Source organism: Thermobia domestica, chromosome 1 (genome assembly GCF_964235325.1).
Source record: "Thermobia domestica chromosome 1, izTheDome1.hap1.1, whole genome shotgun sequence".
In the NCBI taxonomy this organism is placed as follows: Eukaryota; Metazoa; Arthropoda; class Insecta; order Zygentoma; family Lepismatidae; genus Thermobia; species Thermobia domestica.
The window spans coordinates 333,842,859-333,869,332 of record NC_137454.1 but is presented as its reverse complement, the minus strand read 5'-3'; the positions used below and the strand labels follow the sequence as shown (position 1 = coordinate 333,869,332).

Genomic DNA, 26,474 nt, shown 5'->3' with positions numbered 1-26,474 from the left:
CTCCTTTTCCAGGGGTAAAACTCTACCAATCTCCAGAAGACAGTTTAAGACGCCATATTTCCAATATAATTATGTATCTTTAAGTAATTGTTGGAGATAAAGAAAAGATCTTAAGAGAGAAGGAACATAAAAGAACTTCAAGTTGGAACAGGGAGTGGGCCAACCACAAAAGACTTATTGGCGTTGAGGGCTGTATGTTGAAAATTTTATGGAGATCGTTTGGGTTGTTCAAGAGCTATTAAGTCACAAACGTAGTCACTTTCCGTTTTGTGTATTTTTTTTCTAAAACTTCCCGATTCCCCTCCCAAAAGTTGCACCGTCAAAGTGAAATGATAAAAACCGTCCCAGGTCCGAATCTCATCTATGTTGCAAATTTGACCGAGATCGTGCTCGTGGTTCAAGAGTTATTAAATTTTATTTATTTTTATATATCTCCCCTCCACTATGTTGTACGCTCAAAGTGAAATGACATAAACCATTCCAGGCCCAGACCTTATCTATGTTGAAAATTTTATCGAGATCGGTGAGGTGGTTTAAGAGGTATGAAGTAACTAAGGATGTTATAAAATAGAGGATCTGCCCATACAACAAAATCGTGAAGCCATACGTCACAGCTTCGCCACACCTACTCTGCCCACTCCGAGCCACTAAGATTGCAATGTTTCGAGCCAACAATCATGGCGGAAACGAGAGTACCCAATCAGACGTGCCAGCTTAGACGACGCTTTTTTTTTTTTTTTTTTTTTTTTGGCTTCATTGAGTTCATATGATGAAGATACGTATGGGCAGATCCTCTATTTTATAACATCCTTGGAAGTCACAGACATAGTCACTTTCATTTTTCTATATAGATTCGCACAGACTTGCACAACTTCACTGGACAGAAGCTTTCATGTATGCTGTTGATGAAAGAACAGCATAGTTTTGCACTATTGAATGATGCACATGCAAGAAACCTTGAATTCAGTAATGATATTACATAAATTTACATAAATTTATTTTAACTACATATTTATAACTATAGAATCATTGCAAAGTCATAAGGTTGTGGATTCTTCTGGTGCGTGTGTGTACTATTCTGATTTCTTTGTTTTTGTTTTCTATTCTAGTTACGAAGCTGCGAGAACACTGGGAAGAAACGAATACGAAAGTGATGCAAAGGAAAACCCAGCTGGACGCCATGTTGGTTGATAGCCAGCGCTATGAAGCTAAGCGAGTAGAAGTAGAATCATGGTTGAGTAGAATGGAAACGCGCCTTGAGAGAATGGGGACTGTTGGACCCACGGCTGATGTATTGGAGGCTCAACTCAGGGAACAGAAGGTAAGTAAACATTACTGTTAAAATTGTTTTAAAGGTTATAATAAAATGTGTATAGATTGTTCCTAAAGGGTATAACGAAATAGCTGTTATAAAGTACATAATAAAACAGATTGTTCTAAATAATAAAACACTTTCAAAATGCATAACAAAACATATTATTGTAAAGGGTACAATAAAATGTTTATTCTAGAGGGTATAATGAAATCCATTGTTTTAAAAGGTAATAGATTTTTCTAATGGACGTAATGAAATATGTTGTTTTAAAGGGTATAATAAAATAGATTGATCTAAAGGGTGCAATGAAGTAAATTGTGCTAAAGGGTATAATAAAAATACATTGTTTTAAAAGGTTGGAATCCCACACACATTTCTCGCATCAATTTATGAAATGGCGAACAACGGAACATTGATTGTTAAGCAAATGTTGAATGTTGTGATGTACTATATATGTATCCAACAATTTCTATATAGTGTTAGGTGAATTTAGGAGATTCATCATATACCAAGGGAGGGGAAGAGAATGGATGCTTCTGCATTTCTTATTACAATCTTACACCATTGGCTTTGTTATGCGTACGGGTGTGTTTCCCTTATGCGTTGGGAAGAAGAAAGCGTCTAGACAAATAGCCCAGATACAGAATGTCTATTTGGATATTGTTGCTGAGGGTTCAGACAAATATGTAATGCTAGTAATGCTCACCTCCTCCCTTGTTTCTGACTTCTAATGGATAACTTAAAGACAATGATGCACATAATAAGGCAGGTAGTTTCAGCAAAATGCTATCAAATAAACCAATAACGGTTTCCAAATTTTTTCTCATAAACTGAACTTGTGGGCCACAATTGTTGGATATCTTATTTTATAAATTTTCATGTACGAAGGTATTGAAAATACTTGTAAGAATTCACGTTTGTGGGTCTGAAAATTATGTTAGTACGTGCGTACGTCCATTGCACAACTCTTGAACAAAAGCAAGTTTTTGAATCATGCATGCTTCCCTAGTTTATATGCAACATGCACAGTAGCAAAGCAATGTTGGTTGCCTACAAGAAAAGGATATGATATCACATGATCTTTACTGTTTTAGCAGATCAGTAGTGAATATAATGGCATTTTGCAGATACTATATGGATCATTTTCTAAATTTTTGATGACTCTTGAACAAAAGCAAGATTTTGAGTCATGTTTTTTGTAAAAGATAGCCAGAGTGATTATCTCTCCCGAGTTCGTTAATGGGATCAATCCGTTAACACCTTAATGGGTAACGGTAACTTTTAACGGAGGCTATCAGTATTTCGTTTAAAATCATAACGTTTCCTAGCTTATATGCAACATGCATAGTACCAAAGAAATGTTGGTTGCCTGTTATAAAAGGATATGCGAGAGAGGAGGATCTTTACTGTTTTCAGCAGAGGTCATTAGTTAACGCAGTTGCATTTTGCAGATACTATATTACTCATTTTTAAAAGTTTTTAATGTTCTCATTGTATTTAACTTATTCACAAAAGTTCAAAACGGTGGAAGTAAGCTTACTAGAGACCCTTCACTTATTAGCGTGTAAGGAACAATACAGGTTAATTAATTGCAACACTTTTGAAGTAACTTTAACAGGTTAATTTTTATAGTTATTTCTGCGTTACTTTTTAAAGTTCGAGCTGCAGAGAAATAGAATGAGATTATTTTGAAAGAAAGCAATCAATTCTCAGAACTTCCCAAAAGAGAATTTCCAATTGACATGTTTTATTTCTCAAGTACGTAAGATTAATGTATCAGTAAATGCTTATTATGGAACTCTCTGCTTTTCTAAAAGGTTTGGTACCAGTCCAGAACTAGCTTTTACGGTGTGTACGTTGTGTTTTGGAATTACTAGATCAGAACAATATATATATATATGTAAAGGGTGTCCCGATAACTTTTCGGCATACTTGCACCTCTAGTTCTGAAATAACGCGCTGAATCTCGGCCTTGAGCTCTGCAACTGATCGTGGTTTGTTGGTGTTTACAAGAGATTTCAAAAACTCCCACAGGAAAAAAAATAACAAGATGTCAAATCAGAAGATCTGGGTGGCCAATTCACTTCACCGTTGCGAGAAATCATCGGGGATTTCGAAAGTTTTTTTTTTTTTTTAAATCGGATAACCCTTTAGTACGAGAGCTGTTTTTTCAACTTCCGGTAAGCAACCCGAAGATCACTGTTGTTGATTTGCCTAAAATTTTAAAGTCAGCGCCTGGAGAAAGTGTTGCGGGAGAATCAAGTCCACCCCATATGCTTTAAAGCTGCTACTCTGTAACGACTGAACGTCAGATCTGTCTCTTGGTATGTGTGGTGAGCAATGTCCAATAAACAACTTTGTCTTATCCCCGTTTCATCTACAACGACTTGAATATCAGAATCTGTCTATTGGTATGGGTGGTGAGCATTGCCCAATGAACAACTTTGTTTTATCCTTGTTTCATCTACAACGATTGAATGTCAGAATCTGTCTACTGGTATGGGTGGTGAGCATTGCCCAATGAACAACTTTGTTTTATCCTCGTTTCATCTACAACAACTGAACATCAGGATCTGTCTATTGGTATGGGCGGTAAGCATTGTCCAATGAACAACTTTCTTATCCCCGTTCATCCACAACGACGGAACGTCAGAATCTGTCTATTGGTATGGGTGGTGAGCAATTCCTAATGAACAACTTTGTCTTATCCCCGTTTCACAATCTCACGTTGTTCTATCTTCGTTGCTTAGCGGAACTTGGAAAATATATAACCCTCATATAAGAATCATCTAAAAGAACACCCTTTCACATCCACCGGAAAATATTGCAATTCACACACACAGTTTGCACGATTCTAAGCAAAGTGTTAGTTTCAGAGGAAATACTATGTCCGGGACTTAATTTTCCTGAAGACACTTACGGAAACCAAGAACTGGTTCTCTTTCATTTAAGCGCGAAATTGTAACGGCTGCGAAAGGAAGCGTCAAAATCTAAAGAAATGCTCAGAGTATGGATTATATTACCTTTTAAGTTCATACATTATACTGTTGTTCCAATTTTCGAATCGATTATAATTGAAAAATTTTCATACATATATTATTTTTTTTTAAAAAAAAAAGTGGTTAAAGAAATCTTATTTTCAAAAATTTAGAAAAAGTATACCACCAGAGCGAAAAAGCACTGCTTAATATTTGAACACACTGAAATTATAGGGCTAGAAATACTTAAACTAAGTTAATGTTACCAACCTTACAGTGGAATTTTCTGCTTTAAATATATGGCTTTCGGCTGAAGAGATAATTTTAGAAAACTATCTAAAATCTCAGGTAGTAGGTCAAAAAAGTATTTATGTATATATAGAACATTGTTAAGAGAAATACCATTACGCGTTTCGATTTTTCTTTTTTACAAAAGGAAATTGCTGGGAAGAAATATTGTTTTCGTGTCTTGTCGTATCAATGTAGTGATTAACGTTGTATATGCGTTGTATGGATCGTTGTCGTCTTCTCATTTCTTCAAGCTTTTGTATGTCAAGACGAAGAAATTGATTTCCTCATCATCCGATCAATGTCTTTGTCTGCTTCAAGCTGCTTTTGTATCGTTGTTCCTTGTTCTAGAGCCGTCTGTGTGACATATTGTTCTCTCTTTAAGATATATGAGCCTTGTTTCTCCTTTATGTTTTTTTTTTCTTTTTATCGTTAATCGTACCTTTTTCGATTTAGTTAGCGTCGTAACATGGTATTATTTGATTTTATCCTTTTCTAGCTCCTTTAAATTTATAATTTTGGAATTTTAGTGATCTCTCATACAGGTGACTAGTTTTCGATACCTCGGTAGTATTATTAGTGATGCTATGAAGTGCAAACGTGAAATGAAAGCAAGGATAAGACATAGCAAAAGAAGCCTTTAGGAGGAAGAAAAAGTTATTTTGTGGGACCTTGAATTAAAAAAAATTAGAAAAGAGACTCAGAAAATGGTTCGTGTGGAGCATTGTACTGTATGGGGCAGAATCATGGACATTACACAAAAATGGAAGCTTTAGAAAATGAAAATAAAAATGAAGTTTTACGTCCCACGGTTATGCTGGTTAGGCTAAAAGAGACGGTGATGATGAGAGATGAGTGAAATGCTAGGATGAAGAAAGTGGGAGGAAACGGGAAAACTCCAAGAAAACCCACGAGCACGGTGTTTGTCCACCACAAAGTTCACACGGCGCGAGCTGGGATCGAACCAGGGATCCCAAGCACCGGAGGTAAACGCTCTACCACTGAGCCACCGCACCCCGTATGGAAGCTTTAGAAATGTGGATGTGGAGAAGAATGGAGGTAATTAGCTGGGTCGAGCAGAAAACGGATGAGAGGGTATTAGAAATAGTGGAGAGACAAGAACAATTTTAGATATTACTAAGAAGAGGAAGAAAAATTGATTGGGACATTGGCTAAGAAGAAACTGTATTATAAGGAACGTACAAAAGAGTATGGTGGCATGAAAGAGAGTAAGGAAGCAGAGGAAACTACAGTTGACGGACGATATCAAAACTGAAAAGTCATACGTGAAGACGAAGAGGTTAGCGGAATACCGTGGAGCATGGAAGCTTCTCAGTTGCAGCAAATGACCTGCCAATAATGGCAAAATACATATGGTGATGATCAAGGGCGCCGATCCTGGGGGCGGCAAGGGGGCCCGGGCCTCCCAAAGCTAATGTGGGCCTCTCATTGTATTTGTAACTTTACTATATTTGGCGTAATTTGAATGCAGTTTGTCTTAAAATCCTCATATATGCTTTCTGCATCTGAAAGCCCCCTCCCCAAATTCTCAGAGAAATCGGCGCCCTTGGTGATGGTCATACCTAACGCAGGTATTCTTAAAAAAAAAAAAAAAAAAAAGTTATCAACGTCGAAGAGGATTGGTTAGAGATGGAAGCAGTTAAGGGCTTCTGAAGAAGGCGAGGCAAGTCTATAAGGGAAGACTTAGTGTAAACCCAAGTTAAGAGAATTTACTTAGTATCAGTGAAGACTCACATAGGTAGTTCACAATATAGGCTAGTGTAATCTGAATTGTTAGATACCATTGATTTTCCAAATCTTCGATAAGCTTCTACATTTCCCCAGTACTCTACAAGTAAATTTGTGTCACTATTACGTATATTTACGTCACTGTTGTGTGTTTCACCGTTAAGAGAAGATAAACAAGAATAGTACAGTAATATATACAGGGTGTTAATAAACTATAACGCAGGGCCGTGCCGTGGGGGGCGGAGCGACGGCCCCGGGCGCCAAAGTAAGGGGGCGAAAAATTCGGGAGAAAAAAGGAAAAAAGATAGGAAAAATTGCTTAGAATATATGTATGGGGGCGCCGTCGTATACTCTCGCCCCGGGCGCTGATTTTCCATGGTACGGTCCTGCTATAACGACAAACTGTAAAGTAGTGATTCTAACATTAAAAAAAAAAAAAAATCATGTGGATCTGTGGGGGAAAAGTGTATAGCTTCAGAACAAGGGCCGTTGAAAAGAGTGGAAATAATAAACTGAAACACGCGTTATTGGGAACTCGAGGAACCATGAAGTCAAAGTCCATATCGGTGTAATGGAAGTCACACATACGCATCAAACATTTTATATTTTTCAGCAATGTGCAGTGGGGGCGCAAGGGATTCCCCACCATTAATGTTTTCTTCCCTTTATCGCTGAAAGATGGTTAGTTTATCGTCTAAAAAAGCCGTTGATTTTCCTTCTTTTCGCTAAATTATATTTATTTTTAACTTGAAACCATTTTGATTGCTTTATTTTTAAATTATATCTTTAACTGGTACGTGATTTTTTTTTATCGCTCCATTGGTTCGATCAATCATACGAATTTACATGGGTCAATATTGTGTCCGTGAATTTTCTTTCATTTTTTTCATTCCTTCAACTTTTAACTTCCATTTGGCATTTTCCTTTAATCTATACGATATAGTCGCTAGGCACTGAAATCACAAATTTCACTTAATTCATATTGTACCATAGAGATACAAATATCTTTAAGCACTTCTTTTGTAGCCAGATGATTGACATACGTACGTTTAGCACGGGAGAGCCGGGTTCAATTCCCAGTAAGCCGTAGGTCCATCCAGGGGCGCATCCAGGACCGACTTCTGGGGGGAGGGGCGATGGGTTGTCATACTACTACTTTTAAGGGCTCCAAATTTTTAAATAAAATAAGAAAGTTTCCTCTTCTGGGAGGGGCGGTCGCCCCGATCGCCCCCTTCCTAGATCCGCCCCTGGGTCCATCCCTCCTATAGCATCGCTACTGAAAAGAACACTAAACTCGAAATCAACCATATTTAAACTCAGTCGAAATTCCTGATTTTTATTTCATTTCTAAACTGACTTTAATAATTCACAAGTAATCTGATTACTTCATTCCTTCACTGAGGTTATTTTAGACGTAAACGATCCTTTCAGCAGCGCGGTCAGTGGCGGATCTAGCCTGGGGTCGAGGGGGCCTAGGCCCCTCAGTTTTTGAGGGACAAGAATAAGCTATTATTTGTATATTTTTAAAAGTTTATAGTAAACTCATTATATGCCTATCATAATATGGGTTCTGGCTGACCCCCATTTTTTTACCTTCTAGATCCTCCACTGGGCGAGGTCTTTAAGGTGGTAACCGAACCACATGAACTCCAACCAGAAATGCAATCTTAATCTCTGATATGGAATTCTTGAACGCTAACCACTCGTGCGGGTACAGTGTCTCCAAGGCAAAACATTTAACTCTGATGCAAGGGATCCTTCGTTCGCCTCCTATACTCTGATTTTGTAGTAGGTAACATGGTTTCCTTGGATTTTCTCGGGATTCGTCGGTTTCCTTCCACATTCGCATTCCACCAATTTTTATAATCAATAATTATCCGTTTCCTTTAGTCTAAAGGGCATAAACGTTGAACGTTAGTTTAGGATTTCGTGTCATTTTTTGCTAATTGTATGTAGCTGTGAAGGAAAAAATGAAATCTTTGAGTTTTACGTCCCTCGGATATGTCGGTTAGGCTAAAGGAGACGGTGATGATGAGTAATGAATGAAATGGTGGAATGAATAAAGTGGAAGGAAACGGGAGAACCCCGAGAAGACCCACGCACACGGTGCTTCTCTACCACAAGGTTCACTTGGCGTGGGCTGGGATCGAACCCGGGACCCCAAGTAGCTGTGAAGGAATTTTCATATTCTTACGTATTTAATGTGGTACAATTCTCATTATTATTATGTAGAGTTTTAACCTTTGATATACGATAAGAGGGGAGGGGTCACGGTGGATCAGTGGTGGAATTCTTACCTCTGTTGCATGGGATTCCCAGTTCGATCCATATCCAAATAAGTTTGTGGTGGACAACATTGTGTCCTGGGTTTCTCGGGATTCTCCCCTCCTCCGCCCCACAATCAATCTTCTATCATCATTCACTTGCCTTAACTATACATTTCCCTTAGCTTAAACGTCACTTACCTTAGTGGGACGAAACTTAAAGATTTCGTTTCTTTTCATATTTCTATGTTGCAGAGTTATATCCGTAGCATCTGAGAAATATCCATTGACTAATATCCTGTATTCGTGAAATTGGAATTTCATAATTTGGCTAACATACTTGTATAGTAGTGAAAGATGATTTTTAAAAAAATGCGTAATTACACATCGTAATAGATGCACTGTAGCGTTAATTTACTTGACCTACAGCTGTTATTGTTTCATCGTTTACTAAATATGGAGATTGGCGAGAATATGGTAATCCACCACCAATTTATGAAAAGTTATTCTTTTGAAAATGTTGAAGGAAGTTTATATTTTGGTAAGACAAAATACGTATGAGAGTTTACCTTCGGGGGCTGAAAGACTACGACCTGCACAACGCTGTTACGAAATTCCAGCCTGTGTTCTCTGAATTCTCTGGCACTGATGTGTAACTGAATAATACATGAAATTTCCCTGTGGTGATTTGGGAAAGATGTACGCTTAATTTTGTATAGAAGAGGAAATGGAAAGAGAAGAATAAAGTGTGTGTGTCAGAAAGCACTTCGGAGCTTAATGATGAAAGTAGTTGTAAGTTAGTTTTAATCCGTAGAAATGATCCCTTAAGCCAGCGTTTCCCAACCTTTTTCAACTTGCGGCACACTACAGGTGTAACTTGAATTCTCGCGGCACACCCATATTATATATATATATATATATATATATATATATATATATATATATATATATATATATATATATATATATATATATATATATATATATATATTATTACTATTATTATTTATAAATATAAAATACCGTGGTATTTTTATGTGATTACTTATCTCCTTCTTACAGAGAAGGAAGCTCGATCACTAATTTTCCTCCGTGGTAAATCATTATGCATATTTTTTATTCTAATTTTAAAATAGAAAACAATTGCAATGAAATATAGGACTCGGGTTTTAAAACTCAACTTTCTCTTTCGAAAACTGTATCTAACCTTTAACTAAAAGGGAAGATCACTAAATAACGAATAAATAAACAAATCTCCTATACTTTTAAAACACAAATGTAGGTAATTTGCATGCATGTTTGCTTTGTTGAATTTATTGAATGATATGTTAAAATTTCAAGTTATGAAATAGTCATCAACAATAAAGGAGCAATAATGGTCATGACAATGATAAATACGTTTTTCAACATTAAAAATGTACAGAAAAGTAACACAGTATGAAACTTAAAATTGTAGATTTATAGTAGAGATTCATAGTAATGTGAAATACAAATATACATTTTCCCCTGTGTCTTGTAATTTGGTTCCTATACAATTAATAAATTTGTTTCGATTTCCTCGCGGCACACCAGCGGCCATTTCGGGGCACACCGGTTGGGAAACGCTGCCCTAAGCCATAAGTCTTCAACCTTTATTTTCTTATGTGAGCTCCCTCCCCCATTGTAAACTCATCTAACTTCGTGTTAGCCTTATTGATCTGGTGAATTTTGTCTCAGATTCTATTTTAAATTAGAATGCTATGATAATTATTTATAGTAGTAGTAGATGTAGTACCTGGCGTTGCCCGAGAAAAGTTCTAAATAGCCAACAGTCTTTCGAAATTTGCCCAGAAATCACTGAATTTATAACCATAATAATTGTCTCTTTCTAAATGAACCTACATGAAGAAATACAACGTCGCTTACAGGTGCTAACACTCGATTTTATTAAAAAAAGGTAAGAAGTATTTAACGTTTTTTATGGCACACTAGGTGCTCACCTAGATTTTTTTTTAAGACTTGTCCAAGCTTTCCGGGGGTACAATATTTCAAGCCATTACACCTATGTAATATTGAACGGGTATTATTCTGTACCCAAAAGACGATAAGTAATTGTAAAATAGGCTACTTCCATCGTTATTTTCAGAAAAAAATGATAGAACTATATCGTTTTTTATAAGAGAAAGAGTAGGCCTACAGATGAAATATAAGATCAAGTTTTCAAGCTACACCAATGATATCTCTGTTAAATAAATATAGTTTTAATGAGAAAATGTGCAAATCTATGTTGAGTTAAGAAATTTTTGGGGAGGTTCTGACCCGGTGGACCCCCATGGGTGCACCCTGTGATGCACCTTTTTTAACCTATACAAAGTTCCCGGCATTTAGGCTACGTAGAAGTATGCCAAGCCAAAGGTATGGCTTGAATAAAGAACTAACAAACGAACATTCATCCAAAAAAAGTCCTCAATCGCATCTTGCTGTACCTAACCATCATGGGAGGTTAAGAAATAATTGAAATGCCAGAAGAAGTGGTAGTCGGTGGGAGAGGTATCCGGAGAATACGTAGGCGAAGAAGGGTTATATACTACAAGTCACGAAGAACTTGCGACAGCATTTGCGTACATCATTAAGACACCATATCTGTTGACTATTGATGGATGCTTACGGACAATTTTGCGTTGCGGAGTTCAGCATTGATGGTAGGTGTCACCTCACTTGAGCAAAGACATGATAAATAACCTCTACATTGACCACCATACCAGCATAACACCTTCTACAGGGGAAAGATGGTTTTGCAGACCGTCTTGGACATTGGTCCAACCATTGTTCTGAGCATTTACTGTTGACGTAGGAGATCCATGTTTCATGAGAAATTACAGTCCTACGCGTGAAACGTTTGCTGCCAACTTACAAGAACAGAAATAACGGACATTTCAAAAGTCACCTTTTTTATGGAACGCCCTTTACATGCTAATGTGTATAAATGATTTGCATAAGTGAGTTATTCAATCGAATAAATGTTCTTTATCGAATAAGTTAATATGTATTCTCATACCATATCTTCGGTGATAGTACTGCCTTGGTACCGAAAATAAGGCACGTTTTCTACTTTTATACCTGCTCTTCATGTATTTGCCCCCTTTTGTTTGATCCAATCCTCGCAAGTTTTCCCAATTTTTCTAACATCCTATTAATTTCCTAAGTACTATTAATTTTTGAGTAAAAGATTTGTGTTATACATCTTTATATAACACCGAAATTACCAAGAACAGGACGACTACAGTGATACCTCCGTTAACGAGCACCTTTCAATAAATAACACTGCCATAATACGAGTAGTTCTTTTTCTTTTGATAACAATGCATGTAAATACGGAAAAGAACTCTCAATTTTACGGACATTAAAACACAAAAAAGTCTAATTCCCTCCTCCAATGTTTTAATAAACTCTTTATAAGGGACATGCATTTCTCATGGCACTACGAGCATTATAGCGCAAAAATACTTTTAGGAATTAAAAAATAAATTGTGATATTGTGCAGTAGACACACAAACTGTATTTATCATAAGCCAATGATTCGATTACTCCCCCCCCCCCTCCACACACACAAAACCCTTGCATACTCAACTTGAAATTTGAGCTCCTTTGTAGCTAGCAGTTAGCGCACACGCCTTTGGCGTGGGAGACGTTCGATTCTCGGCGGGAGCTCATGTGGTTCGGATTCCACGTTACTCAGTAGGTTCACGTCTTATATAGCCTCGCTGCTGAACGGGACGTTAACTCAACTCAGCAACTCAACTCACCTCACCTCTCCTTACCTCAACTCAACTCAAAATTATTTTTATTTATTTATTTATTTATTTATTGATCTCTCTCTCTCTCTCTCTCTGTATCCATAATAAATTATAGTTTGGTGAGTGTTGAAGAAAACTTTTAGCGAATAAAAACAATCGAGGAGAAACAACCAGTAGTATAGCCAAAAATTCTATGAGAAACTTCTTCCTTTCCGTGACAAATCCACTCCTCTTTCCCTTAGAAAATTACCACCCATGCAGTATATTTCACAATACACATCCATGTAAACACAATCCTCCATCGATGCCTTTGTTTCTTAATATATAGAGATAGCTCTGCATAATTCCTTAAAATAATTCGGACAGTGACTACAGTATTTTGATAATAACATTTACAACTGATGTATTTTCTATGTACTTCATACAGTTATTTCATAAGTTTTGAGTAACATAAAATTGCATAACATCTCTGGAACGAACACTTTTCATTCACGGATAAATAATCATGTCTCATTGGTATCCATTATTTAGAGGTTTCACTGTATTAAAGTGAGCTCTCAACCAGGATCGGGACTTCATTGGTGTAGTTGCCGGACGCCGAGACTATTACGAGGGAGGATCAGAGTCTAAGGCTGCAAGGACGATATTTCTGGAATTTCGTCTGTTATAGAGAAATTAGGAGTGTGTGGTAATTTAAATACATTAAGTTGGCAACTGTGCAGAGTTTCAGCCACCCGCCATCTACGGCGCTCGTTCTAGGTAAACACAAATGGCGACTCGTTTGGAAAACCGCTCTCGCGAAGAGGTCCGTTTAGTTAGGATTTCTGTGGGCGAAACATGTAACTGCGGCTGAAATTCACCGGCAGCTAGTAGAGGTTTACGGAGAGACTACCAGGACTTCTCATCGAGGGCGTCATCTTCCTTCACGACAACGCGCGCCCGCATACAGCCCAGAAGACCACCACGCTGTTGAAGCTGTTTCGCTGCGACATCATCGACCACCCTCCCTACAGCGCGGAACTTGCTTCAAGCTACTTTTACCTGTTCTCGCACTTGGATGAGCACCTAGGAGGTCGTCGCTTCGCTTGAGATAAAACATTTCGTGGCAACATGTCTGAACAAGCAAGGACAAAATTTACACTAGGAGGGAATCTTCAAACTCGTCTCACGTTGCGACAAGTGCCTCAACCGATATATACACTCTGTCGAAAAATAACCTAACTATACTAACCAACTGTACTATATGTTGGCTGAGTTGGTTGTATGAAATAATATATACGTGCTTCACTTCAGGCTTTGTAACTGTATTTATGATCATCCTTCGTATTAATTATTATAGCACAGGCAGTGGCGGCGGTTGGACGTTAAAAGTGGGGGGGCAAGACATGATCTGAATATTTGATATCAATGTTAGTTTTCCTAGTTGCTTGTAACACTATGTTTGACGAAAGGTTGTATAACTATTAGGATACTGTCTTTTTCAGTTATACCGTATATCTTGTTTCATATTTTATTAAGTAAATTGACAAGAGCAATGCACGTAGATACTAGCCCTTTGTATTCTTAAACAACGAAGGTGTAAGAAGAGATTTGATTCCTTGCTCATGAATATCTGTCTGGAAAATTGTGTGATCAGATCAGGGGCCTATTTAATAACAAATTTGCAACACAAATAAACTTATATTTTTAATTCCACGAATGCTATTGTATGTGTTATTACTCTTAGAATAACAGTGAATACTATAAGCATATGCTACGACATTTAAAGAAATACTTTTGCAGTTTCCCGAAACATGTTTGCTGCCATTAAGTACAGTTTTCACTTTCTTGGAATATATCAAAACTCAGCAATACTTAGAGTCACTCCACATTTCAGTTATACAAAATAATCCTAAAACCTAGAATTATGCTGAATTCACTAAATTTAATTGTATATACAAAACTGTATATGTACCCCCTAAACTCGTATATTACACTGCAAAATTAATATTCCTTACTGAGCTCCTTCGTGGCTAAGCGGTTAGCGTACACGCCTTAGACGTGGGAGACCCGGGGTCGATTCCCGGGGAGCTCACGTGGTTCGGACTCCACGTTGATCACTAAGTCCACGTCTCATATAAGTTCCCTGCTGAACAGGATGTTAAACTGAAAAAATCAAATCAAAATATTATTATTAGAAAGAAGAAAATACATTTTAGGAACTGTCGATTTGTGTAGAATTAAAGAATAACTTGTGAAGGACTTCTTTTCTTGCGAAATGTTATCTCAATTAGTTCCAGAGCGGCTGACTAACATGTCGATCAATTGCAACAAGAAATGAAAGTACGCTCGAATTGTGGCGCTCCAATAGGTTAATTTTGGGGCCATTTTTAGTGACAGCTCAAACGCAATTCCTGTAGCTTTCTTAATTCTACGGGAAGACAACCAATACGTACTCATAGAACGACAAATATTTTTATGGCACCATTTTTATTCTATGAACCAATAATACCTACAAAACTTTATATTTCCAAATGAAACTATATACATTCATGGGTAATTTCAAAAAAGTGGGGGGGCAACTGCCCCCCTTTGCCCCCCCCCCCCCGAATCGCCGCCCATGAGCACAGGGTTCTCATCACACTAGTTCTTCTCCAACAGAGCTGAATTACGTGACCGGTGCTGGTTGAAAATTTCCAAGAAATTTAGAACTGCAATATTTTAATTGAGACATTGGTAGCAAAAGATAACATACACCATTTATGTACTAAGAAGAAAGTAGCAAATGTTACACTTCCAAAACTTCTCTAGAATTGGAACGATCTGTAACAACGGACCGTCTATTTATGCGTCTACGAGAAGTAACTACATTGAGAGTGTAATTTGAAAGCTGCACCATGTAGCACTGACTTCTCTCAGCCTTCTCTCGAAATTGTGAAAGAAGATTTCAACCCTCCGGAATATTCTAGCAAGATGAGACGAAAAGTTGAATTTATGCTAAGGAAGTTTTTACGGCCTGAAATGGCTGAGGGAACGAAGCGAGCGAACTTTTTGAGCACGAAAGTCACGCAGGGCGCGTTTATTCTTGTCATCCTTACATTAGAAGAGAAGACAAAATCCCATTGTAACATCAGCCTCTTGTGTCATATTAGAGAGGTAAAAAAACGTTTCGGCACTTTCATGGCGTGGCTCTCAGGGGTGGGTGGGCGGAAAGAAGAATAGCGTGCGAAGGAAGCGTTTCAGTAATATGAAAAAAAGGGGGGGAGAGTTCAGAACAGTATAGGCACACCAAACATGCGTTCTTTATGTTTTCATCATATCATTTTCTTTAACCTTCAGCAGAACTTCATACTTTTACAAAGTCTTTGACCGAAAATGTGAAATTGTTGTAGAAAGATTGAAGCACGTGAATTAGTTTTACTTTGGTGGCAGTGGCGTGCCGTGACTTTTCTCACAGGGGACTAGGTTCGAAGAGAATGTGTGCTGTAGAGTGGAGGTCCTGAGTAGTATTGTTGACACCAAATAACACAATTTATATGTTTCTGCAAATGCTTCTTCTACCATTGCCTCTTTCTTTCAAGAAATGGATAATTTCAGTCACAGTTTTATTTGAAAAATCTAAGAGTCTGTAAACCTATATTAATTCACTCCGCAAATTGTTAAAATTAAAAAGAAAACTCCCGTAAATTGATTTAAGGGTCAAAGACAAGCAATCAGGAAATCGAGATTTCAAGCACTGAAAATTCTTTAAATCTAGCAACTCAAGAAATTGTAACTCACTGAGATCTTGAAATCACAGTATCAATAATGTCATTTAAGAGACGCACGTATTTAATTTCTGAATCTGTTGAGTCATCTACTTTACGTCTTTTATTAGAAGGTTCCCGTTGTCATCCAATTCTACTTTTCTATAAGTCTTCAAAATCATTTCTTGCATTTCTAAGTTGAGATACCATCTTTTGTACTTTTTGGATGCAATATATCACATCCAAGGTTTTACTTTAAAGAATGTTGAATAGTATATCCGTGCGGAGAAATACAAAATCGAAATCCTTCAATGATAACTCACACATTGTTTCTTTTTTCTTTTTTGTAGTCATGAAAGCTTCGGTGTCGCAATTATCTGAATCTTCTACAATGTTCTCAGAACACCTTAAGAGTTCTATTTGATTTTCATTTACTGCATTCACAATTTTGGAATTGTAATTCCATCTTATAGTGGTAACCGTTGGAAATCACTTAGTTACTTCTGATTCAGCAAGCGCGTTACAGCGTTTCGATGAATATGAAAAGAAATTTGGAATGCCATTTATTCTAAAAAATATTTTACATTCCTTGATGTGATTAACATACTGTGGAACAACGAGATTGAGTCTGTGATGATAGCAGTGTATGGTGAGTGCACTCAAACACCTTTTCACAAAAGATTGTAAACCGTTCAAATGTCCAGAAAATGTGGCAGCTCCATCCATAGCCTAGTGCTACAAGCTTTTGCTTACAATTAAAATGAGAGAGAATTTGGAAAGCATGCTCACTTAGAGCAGTCGCAGTGCAATCACTAGTAACATCTGCAAACCAAATGTCTTTCATGAATTGCCGTCTTTCACGTACCGATTGAATGTTGAGAGATCTTTGCAATGTCCGTAGTTTTGTCCAACATTATTGCTGTAAGAAGTGTATTGTTTATTTCTGACTTAATTTTATCCAGAATTACTCACCAAACACATTTAATAATATAATTCTGAATTCTGTTTGACGTTCCTTTAAACACTCCCATGCTGTGAAGATGACAAGTCAACATGGGCGCCCGAACGAGAGGGTAGGGTGGGGCCCGGACCTTCCTCTGGCTCACGAAAATGTATACGTAATATAGCAAACCACGTATATTAAATACCAGAAATACCAGACGCAACATAGCAACCATGGAGATGGGACCCTCCCTAGAAAATTTTCTTCAGGCGCCCCTGCAAGTCCTTTTAGTGTCGTACTTAGAAAGTAACTGAATTACTTCAATATAATTTCCCTAATTGACAGAATCTTCCTGTTTGTTATGACTTCTAAATGATAGCTCTTGTTTAGCCATAAAACAAGAGGAATAAATCAATCGGTTCATTAGTTCTCGGTTTGAATCAACTTCTGCATTGCTTGCTCAATTAAAAATCAATTCTGGTTTCCCGAAAGTTTTCAATTTAGTTATTGTGGACAGGTGTGAATAACATTTTCTTGGCGCAACTTGGGTTTGTGAAAATTGTTCATTCACAAAAGCCATCATTATTCCACACGTCCTTTTCTATGTGGAACAGAGTACAAGGCCAGCAATACAGTTTGTTTCTTGTCTTACATGCAGTTAACTATTTTGAAGATGCAAAATAATCCGTTTGATATTATGTATATAATCTTTAATTTTTGTCTAAATGGAAATGCTTGGAGTTGTTCTACTACTGGTTATTATTTGTTGCATTTCTTGAAAATTAAGGAATTTAATAGTCCAGAATACAAGACTGAAACGGCCGATCCCTGCCCCTACTGTCCCCTATACCAATTGAAGTAATATCACTGCTTGCGCCATCGCTTTGCCGTAAGGGACTCGATTTCTCAGACGAGTCCCCTTCCATACTTTATTCTTCCGAGTCATTTGCAAAATATATTGATAATCTAAAAAGTTCACACTTCACTAGATTTCTTAAAGTGTCAAGATTAATACTGTAAATTTAATAGCGTTAAAACTATTAACTGTAAAAAGCAAACGAGCATTAAATTCGCTTACGACAGAACGCCCATGCTTAGAGCTTAGACAACATAATATGAGGACTAGCTGACTGGACCCTGTTCCCTTCCCCGAGAAAAGCCGATTAAAACCCGAGCGTTTCCGATCTCCACTTCGCTGTCGCACCCAGCACACGGGCGCTGACTATAGTTGTGTCAGAACAATTGAAATAGTGTTATTTTACAAACATAGGGAAATACAAACAATGTTTTCGTTTTCTTTGGTATATATTTATCACTAAATACTTTAATTAAAATTCCAGGGGACTAGCCTAGTCCCCTTGACGGCACGCCGCTGTTTGGTGGTAATAACCCACTTTATTATCCTCTCGTGTACCTATTGTACTTTGTATGTATGTTGTTTTATCGGTCACTTACTGTTGAATTACTTATTTGGAGACACACGGTGGCTTTGTGGTAGAGCGCTTACATGTGATGCATGGGGTCCCTGGTTCAATCCCCAGCCGAGTAAGTTTGTGATGGGCAGCATCGTGTCCATGGGTTTTCTTGAGGTATTCCCGTTTCCTCCCAATTTCTCATTCCGCCAATTCTTCCATCATCATTCACTTGTTTTAATTATCGTGTCCCTTGCTTAAATGGCATAATTGTGGGACATTAAACTGAAAAAAAAAAAAAAACAATATTTTTCCAGATTTACTTCTTGTGTAAGGGGAGGGATTTTCAGAAAATCAAGGGTGGTAACTGAATATTGTGATGAACACTATGCAAAATGCATTAACTCGTAATTTTCTCAGAGCTGCGCAGCATAAGCTCAGATGGTGCAGAATTTCCCTGAGATACAAGCTTGAATTCAACACAGCTTATACTCTGAATAATACTTAAATTAGAATTTGAGTAATGCTGTTGTTTACTTAAATACTCAGTGTTCTCTGTATACGTATGTATTCTTATGCATGAAGGCTAAGGCAGACGAAATATAAACGTCACTCATTGATTTGAATTCTTTGGCGTTGAGAACTTGCCATTCATCAGGAGTTAATTTTCTCATCGAAGAACAAGTGGCACTTTACCTTGCCATTCATCTCGCGTTAATTCTTTCGGTAAGAAACGAGTGCTCTTATATCCTGTCAATCATCACTGAGTTAAATTCATTCATGAAGGAACAAGCTATACAGGGTGTTTCAAAATGAATATTGATGTTTTAAGGCTTTGTAGTTTTTGTTACATTTAACATACAACTATAAATAATACATGAAATGAAAGAGCAACTGAAACAGTTTTTGCTACAAGTGTTCAATGTGAGCACCATTCGTCACATCGAGTCGATACGCGATTTCTTCCCATATCTTGATCAGTGTGTTTGGAGTAATTGTTGCAACAACTGGTTCAATCCTCTTTCTTAAATTCTTCAATCTCCTTAAAATTCTCCACACAGACGTCATTGGAATTGCTAATTCACGACTAGCCTTCGGAATTGATTTCTTGCGGATATGCGTGAAAGACTTTCTCACTCGTTCAACACGTTCTTCAGTCAGTCTTGGTTGTTCCGTCCTCTTCCTCTTCCACAGACAGCCGGTGGTTTCAAACTGATGATACAATCTACGGATGTTATTTACACTTGGTGAATTGAAATTGAACTTAATACGGAAAGCACATTGCACTGTAACTATAGATTTTTTTTTTTTTTTTTTTTTTTGCAAAATGTCAAGCACAGAAAGTTTTCTGCTCATTAATCGCCATGTTTGCTACTGACAGCAGACAGAAGAAACAGTGCATACGTATGTGTGCGTATAAAAATTCTTTGAGTTTCTGTTTCATTTGATGTGTTACTTATAATTGTAAGTTAATTGTAGTAAATACTACAAGCCTTCAAACTCTGAAATTCTTTTTGAAACACTCTGTATTATACCATATCATTCATTACAAGTTAAATCCTTTCGTCAAGAAGCAAGTTTACTACACATTGTTATTCGTTGCGAGTTAAATTCATAAAGAGAGAAATTGTTTCAGCAAGAATCAATCGGCAAGAATGGTACTCTGCCACTTAAAAGAAGTTAATTCTTTTGGCAAGAAACACAGGATACTATATGTTATCATTCATCATAAATTAAATACTTTCGGCAGGGAACAGGTGATACTGGATTAGTGGCAAATAGTATACTTGATTATTTAATACGAGCTACTTTTTTCGGCAAATTAGAATGTTACTCTACTTTATCATTCAAGAAAAGTTAATTCTTTTGACAAGAGACACGTGTTACTATATGTTATCATTCATCATCAATTAAATTCTTTCGGCAGGAAACAGGTGATACTTGATTAGTGACAAGTAGTATACTTGATTATTTAATACGAGCTACTTTTTTCGGCAAATTAGAATGTTACTCTACTTTATCATTCAAGAAAAGTTAATTCTTTTGACAAGAGACACGTGTTACTATATGTTATCATTCATCATCAATTAAATTCTTTCGGCAGGAAACAGGTGATACTTGATTAGTGACAAATAGTATACTTGATTATTTAATATGAGCTACTTTTTTCGGCAAATTAGAATGTTACTCTACTTTATCATTCAAGAAAAGTTAATTCTTTTGACAAGAGACACGTGTTACTATATGTTATCATTCATCATCAATTAAATTCTTTCGGCAGGAAACAGGTGATACTTGATTAGTGACAAATAGTATACTTGATTATTTAATACGAGCTACTTTTTTCGGCAAATTAGAATGTTACTCTACTTTATCATTCAAGAAAAGTTAATTCTTTTGACAAGAGACACGTGTTACTATATGTTATCATTCATCATCAATTAAATTCTTTCGGCAGGAAACAGGTGATACTTGATTAGTGACAAATAGTATATTTGATTATTTAATACGAGCTACTTTTTTCGGCAAATTAGAATGTTACTCTACTTTATCATTCAAGAAAAGTTAATTCTTTTGACAAGAGACACGTGTTACTATATGTTATCATTCATCATCAATTAAATTCTTTCGGCAGGAAACAGAGGATACTTGATAACTGACAAGTAGTACACTGGTATTATTGCAAACAGTGTATCTTCCAGACATGTCTTTTGGGGTCACTGCCACCCTCGAGCTCTGAGAGTGCCCCCCCCTTCCCCCGAGGAGGCCAAAATAATACGTCTATAATATAATGATAAATAGAATAGTACCGTGTGAAAATAATAGGTGCCCCTCCGAATACTAAGTGTGCCTCCTCGTAATATTTTTTTGGTGAAAGAAACACTGATTACAAGGAACAGAATTGGAAGTTCGCTTTCGTTCGAGAGTTATCGTGTGGTGTAACGTACGTACGTAAGCCACCCTTATCCGAAGCTACCGTTCATATTGACTCTGTTAACGAACTCGGACGAGGTTATCTCCTTAGCTAATCTATTGCAAGAAATAATTCAAAAATTCGTTTCGTTTACTAGCTACCGCGTGGCAGAACGTACGTAGTAACATTATAGTCTTGTAAGCCCTCTTGCCTGTTTCTAATAATAATAATTTCTAATAATAATAATAATTTTGAAAATTGTTTTAAGGAAATGTGCAACTATAAATACTTGTTCTTAAACCGCACCAGTTATTATTTCTTATGATATTTAAATTGTGCTATTTGTGAATATAGTTACCTAATGTTTGCATATCTTTATTTTATTATTTTTCAGTCATACCATGCGGAATTGCACCAGTACAAACATCAAATTGAGTTATTCAATCAACTGACTCAGAAGCTCATTGCAGTCTACCAACAAGACGATACCAGCAAGGTGAAGAAGATGACCGAGCAGATCAATCAACGATATAATAATCTCAATACGAGGTATGTACTATCAGATGTGTTCTGTGTCACAAGATTTTAACTTGTTCCGTCTTTTCACATGTATTTATAAAGATTGCATGAGAAGTGCAGTACGTATCTCTGGCGATATAGATAAGCAGCGTGACCAGGGCCGTAACTTGTGGGGGGCAGGGGCGGCAACTGCCCTCCCAGAGAAGCTCTTCGCCGTTCGAGGGGACCCATTTTAAGACAAAGTTTTCTTACTCCATATACGATACAAACATGAAATTATAAATTAAACATCAAACAGGTTCACTAAATTACATAAACAAGACAGCACAGAAAAGGCAAATAAAATAAAAATAAGTCGTGGGCCCATTTTAGTACAAAATGTCTATTATTAGGAGCCATTAGATGTAATATTTATTCGTATGGCTTTGAGTTTTGTCAATATTGTGCCCTTAATTAATTTGTTATGTATGGAACGGGCCCAGGGGCGTAACTAACCGCCCCACAGACGTTGCCGCGCGAGAGGGTCCACAGGCTCCGGAGGGGCCATAAAGAGTAAGAGACAGATGGAAAGAGGAGGCCCAAGAATTAGAAAAACGACTTCTCTAGAGGCCCAAATACGCATATTAATGATTGTCCCCCCCCCAGAAAAATCTTAAGTTACGGCGCTGAGTGTGACTTGTTGATTTTCATGTTTTCTTTAGTACTTTTCTATGCAAAACGAATTAGAATGCTTGGAATATTAAGAGGAAAAGAAAAATATTAGATGAAATTAGAAGCAGGAAGATTTGAGATATTAGCTGAGAAGAAACTGTATCATGAGGCGAGGGACGTGTTAAAAGGTGGGTATTCGTAGTAGGGAAAAGAGAGACAAAGATGCTACAATTGTGGATAATATTAAAACAGAGGATTCCTGCGTCAAGACGATGTTAGCTGATGGATGCGTGGAAGCTTCTTAGCTGATTTCAAGTGACCTTCCAATAATGGCAGGATATTTTTGATGATGGTGATGATGATGACGATGCATAATTCACTAGGGTTACGAATGTAGTAATTTCTAAAAGTACATAAAGAAATGTGCTAAGAAAAACTAAAAAAAAAAGTCCAGGTGTGAGTATTTCACTACCGTCATGGTTCCTCAAATAGCCGGTAACCACTAAAGATATAAAATGTACGGACCTACACGTTTAACTTTCTTGTTTCTGTTTCTCAAATTAGGTCATTGTTATGCTGCAATTATTATGAGACACTGACTGTTAGTGACATATGAACAAAATCACGTGAGTCGTTTTACAGAAAATGTTTCGAAAAGAATTTACCCCAATAGTTAACACCTTTTCGCTTTTATTCTTTTCTTCAGAGAAATGAGTTAAACAATGTGCTTAAGAAATCCCCGTATCGGCTTAAGAAATATAGACAAAATTCTTAAAACCATTTTCGATAAATTCACATTAAAAAAAAAAAAAAAAAACACTCTCCAGTAAACTATTTGTGAGTATAAAGAAAATTGTAACTCCCCTCTTCCGTATAATGCCCACTACAGTATGTTTTTTTCCAATTACTCTTCTAATCGTTTTGCATATATATATATATATATATATATATATATATATATATATATATATATATATATATATATATATATATATATATATAAATTTGCTATTTTAAATTGATGGACACAAAGTATCTCTCGTTGGTAGGAGATGTGACTGACATTTAAAAAATGTCACTCCTACATGGCAGTATAATGGATACCTGTATGAATTCAGCAGTTAATCTTATCCCATGTACTGTTCATTCTGAGAGTTTCATGTTAGTGTGTTTCCAAAATTTGCTATTTTAAGTTGGTGGGTAAAAAGTCCCCGCATTGGTAGGAGATGTGGCTGACATTTAGATGTGTCTCTTCTAGATGGCAGTATAATAAATAGTTGTTAAGTCTTATCCTTTGTACTGTTCACTTCAATCTCTGTAGATTTAGGTGAGAGTTTCTGTTTCTCTTGTGAGATTATTTAATCTCAATATTTGGGTACTAAATGACCCAGCCCCACACTAGATAGTCTGCGTTACAAAAAATACCTAGATAGTGCGAGGGTTAACATCTTTTCTTTAATTTCTTTTACTTACGTGGGTATTATATGTATAAAGAAACAAGGAAATCGAAAAAAATACGCTTGAAAGAAACACAGGTACAAGATTAAGTGATACAAGCCTGCTCTATCATTTGTAACTTTATATCTACCTGACCTACAGAGATGAATTATATATCAAAGAAAGGAAATTTTATTTACAAAATGTGTTGTTGTAAGTTCCAGAACCGTAGAATTGAACCTAAAGTAAGAAATCAAGGGAAACATGCTTATTCTGTAGACGGTGGCGGCCAAATTGGATATGGCGGCCAGAGGTCTGTAGCTAGCCCAAAAATGTAGGGGGGGGGGGCTGGCTGAAGTTAGGGGAGCCCCGTTCCAACCATATTATAGTTCATTTGCCAGCCTACCGTGAACATTTTAGGGAGAAGCCAAAATTTAGGGGGGGGCGCTAGACCCCCCTGGATACGGGCCTGGGCGGCCATATTGGATGAGGCTCAAGGGGAGTGTTCGGGAGACTTTTAGGATATCATTGTGCGTGATGAAAGGAAACTATCCTGCAAGTTTCATTAAGCTACTTAATTTTTGCTGGGTTTCTCAAAATTTTCCCCTACGTATTGGACTATTTAATAAGGGTGCGAAAATAGTTTCAAGAGGAAATGCTGTCTATTAATGAGGTGCAGTACAACCAACGTAAACGAGCTATGCCAACTTTTACAAAAATCAACTTTAGCCTAATAAGAAAATTAACTCTTGTGCTATCGCTTTGATTGATGTTTGCGTAGCTAGAAGTTATAATTATAAGGCGAATCTTGAATAGGCGAAACTTGAAGCACCAAAAACTTCAAGTTTAAAATTTGGTTTGGGCACGTTGAACGATATGACAAGTGTGCTTACATTGAGACGGACACAATGGCTTACCCAAATGGGTTTTAACTCGTCTTTAATAAGATAATATGAAGGCATTCATTCACATTTACTATATGAAGATAGAAGTAGGAGAGCAGAAAATAGAACAGGTAACTTGTTTTCGATACCTGGCTAGTAGTATTAGTGATGATATGAAGCATGAACGTGAAATAAAAGCAAGGATAGGAATGGCGAAAGAAACCTTTTAGGAGGAAGAAAAAGTCTGTTTTGTTGTACTTTGAATAAAGAGTTGAGAAAAAGACTAATAAAATACTTCGTGTGGAGTATTCTTCTGGATGGGTGAGAAACATGTACTTTACCCAAAATTATTAAAAACGGTTTGAAGCTTTCGAAATGTGGATGTGCAGAAGAATGGAGAGAGAATTAGCTGAGTGGAACGGAAAACGAATGAGAGGATCTTAGAAATGGTAGGGGAGAAAGGAACAGTTTTAGACATTATTAAGAAGAGGAAGACAAACTGATTTTGACATTGGCTAAGAAGGAACTGTATCATGAGGGACGTGCTAGAGGGCATGGTGTCACGAAAGAGAGGGAGAGGGCGAAGGAGACTACAATTAATGGACGATATCAAAACAGAAAATTCTTACGTGAAGACAAAGAGGTTAGCGGAAGACTGGAACATGGTAACTTTTCAGTTGCGGCAAGTGACCTGCCAATACTGGCAGAATACCGATAATAATGATATTAAGATATGCATACAAAATCACTGAAATGATATCTACTTATTGGCTTGAAACCATTCGTTGTTACAATTCTGTAAACGCCACTGGACGAACAGATATCCAAATGTAAATTATTCGCTATATAGGGGGTATGAAACCAATCAACACTCAAAAGTACGAAAAACTGACGAAAATAATGGAAATAATACTAATTGTTTCATATGTGTATGGAGAATTCTCAAGGGAAGAATATCTGCGTGTTGCGATACCACAACTCTCTCACTATGATGAACGAGGAAACCCCTTGCTTTATATGGAGCGTTATGATATGGATACAGGACCCATTAACTAATAACTTTCCTTGTGTACTCTGTAAGTCTTTTGCGTGCTTGTGCTACATCTTCCGCCTCTGTTGGCTGGGAAATGAAATCAATACAATCAACTTCATATATTATCTCGAGCTTTAAAACTGAGCCCTTTTCACAATATGAAATTCCTAATATAACCAGTAAATGTACGTTATTTTGTTTTGTGGTTCACGTAAGATACTATGAAACAAACACTTTGAGGAACAATAGAAATTATGGCCCTCAGATAGTACGGTTTTCAAATATAAGGAATAATATATACTTAAATAGTAAAGCCGCCGGAATAGAAGGCAGCATAGATATGCCAATGTACTCCGTAATATATTGCGTGTGGCTTTATCCCAGACACTACTCCCTCTTCCCAGCATTCTAGAGTAATCGATTGTTTTAGTTGTCAATTTGTGGTGAATCATGTGTTTTCAAATGTATCAAATACGAAGAAAATTGGATCATTTGTCGTGCTCCGTCGTGGTTAGCTTTTCTATGAGAGGGACACAAGTTGGATTTCCAGTAGGAGTTCAAATGGTTTTCATCCTGTGTTAAGCTC

At 36.9% G+C, this 26,474-nt stretch overlaps 1 protein-coding gene across 8 annotated transcripts in view; it reads left to right on the top strand.

Annotated features, from left to right (window-relative positions):
- The window catches only part of Dys (Dystrophin), a 1,830,839-nt gene that overhangs the window by 1,184,852 nt on the left and 619,513 nt on the right, over positions 1 to 26,474 (top strand). For all 8 annotated transcript variants that reach the window (XM_081729421.1, XM_081729456.1, XM_081729463.1 and 5 more), the window contains 2 exons: positions 1,110 to 1,321; positions 21,759 to 21,913. In XM_081729421.1, the coding sequence (XP_081585547.1) occupies positions 1,110 to 1,321; positions 21,759 to 21,913 (367 nt within the window). The remainder of the gene's footprint in view (positions 1 to 1,109; positions 1,322 to 21,758; positions 21,914 to 26,474) is intronic.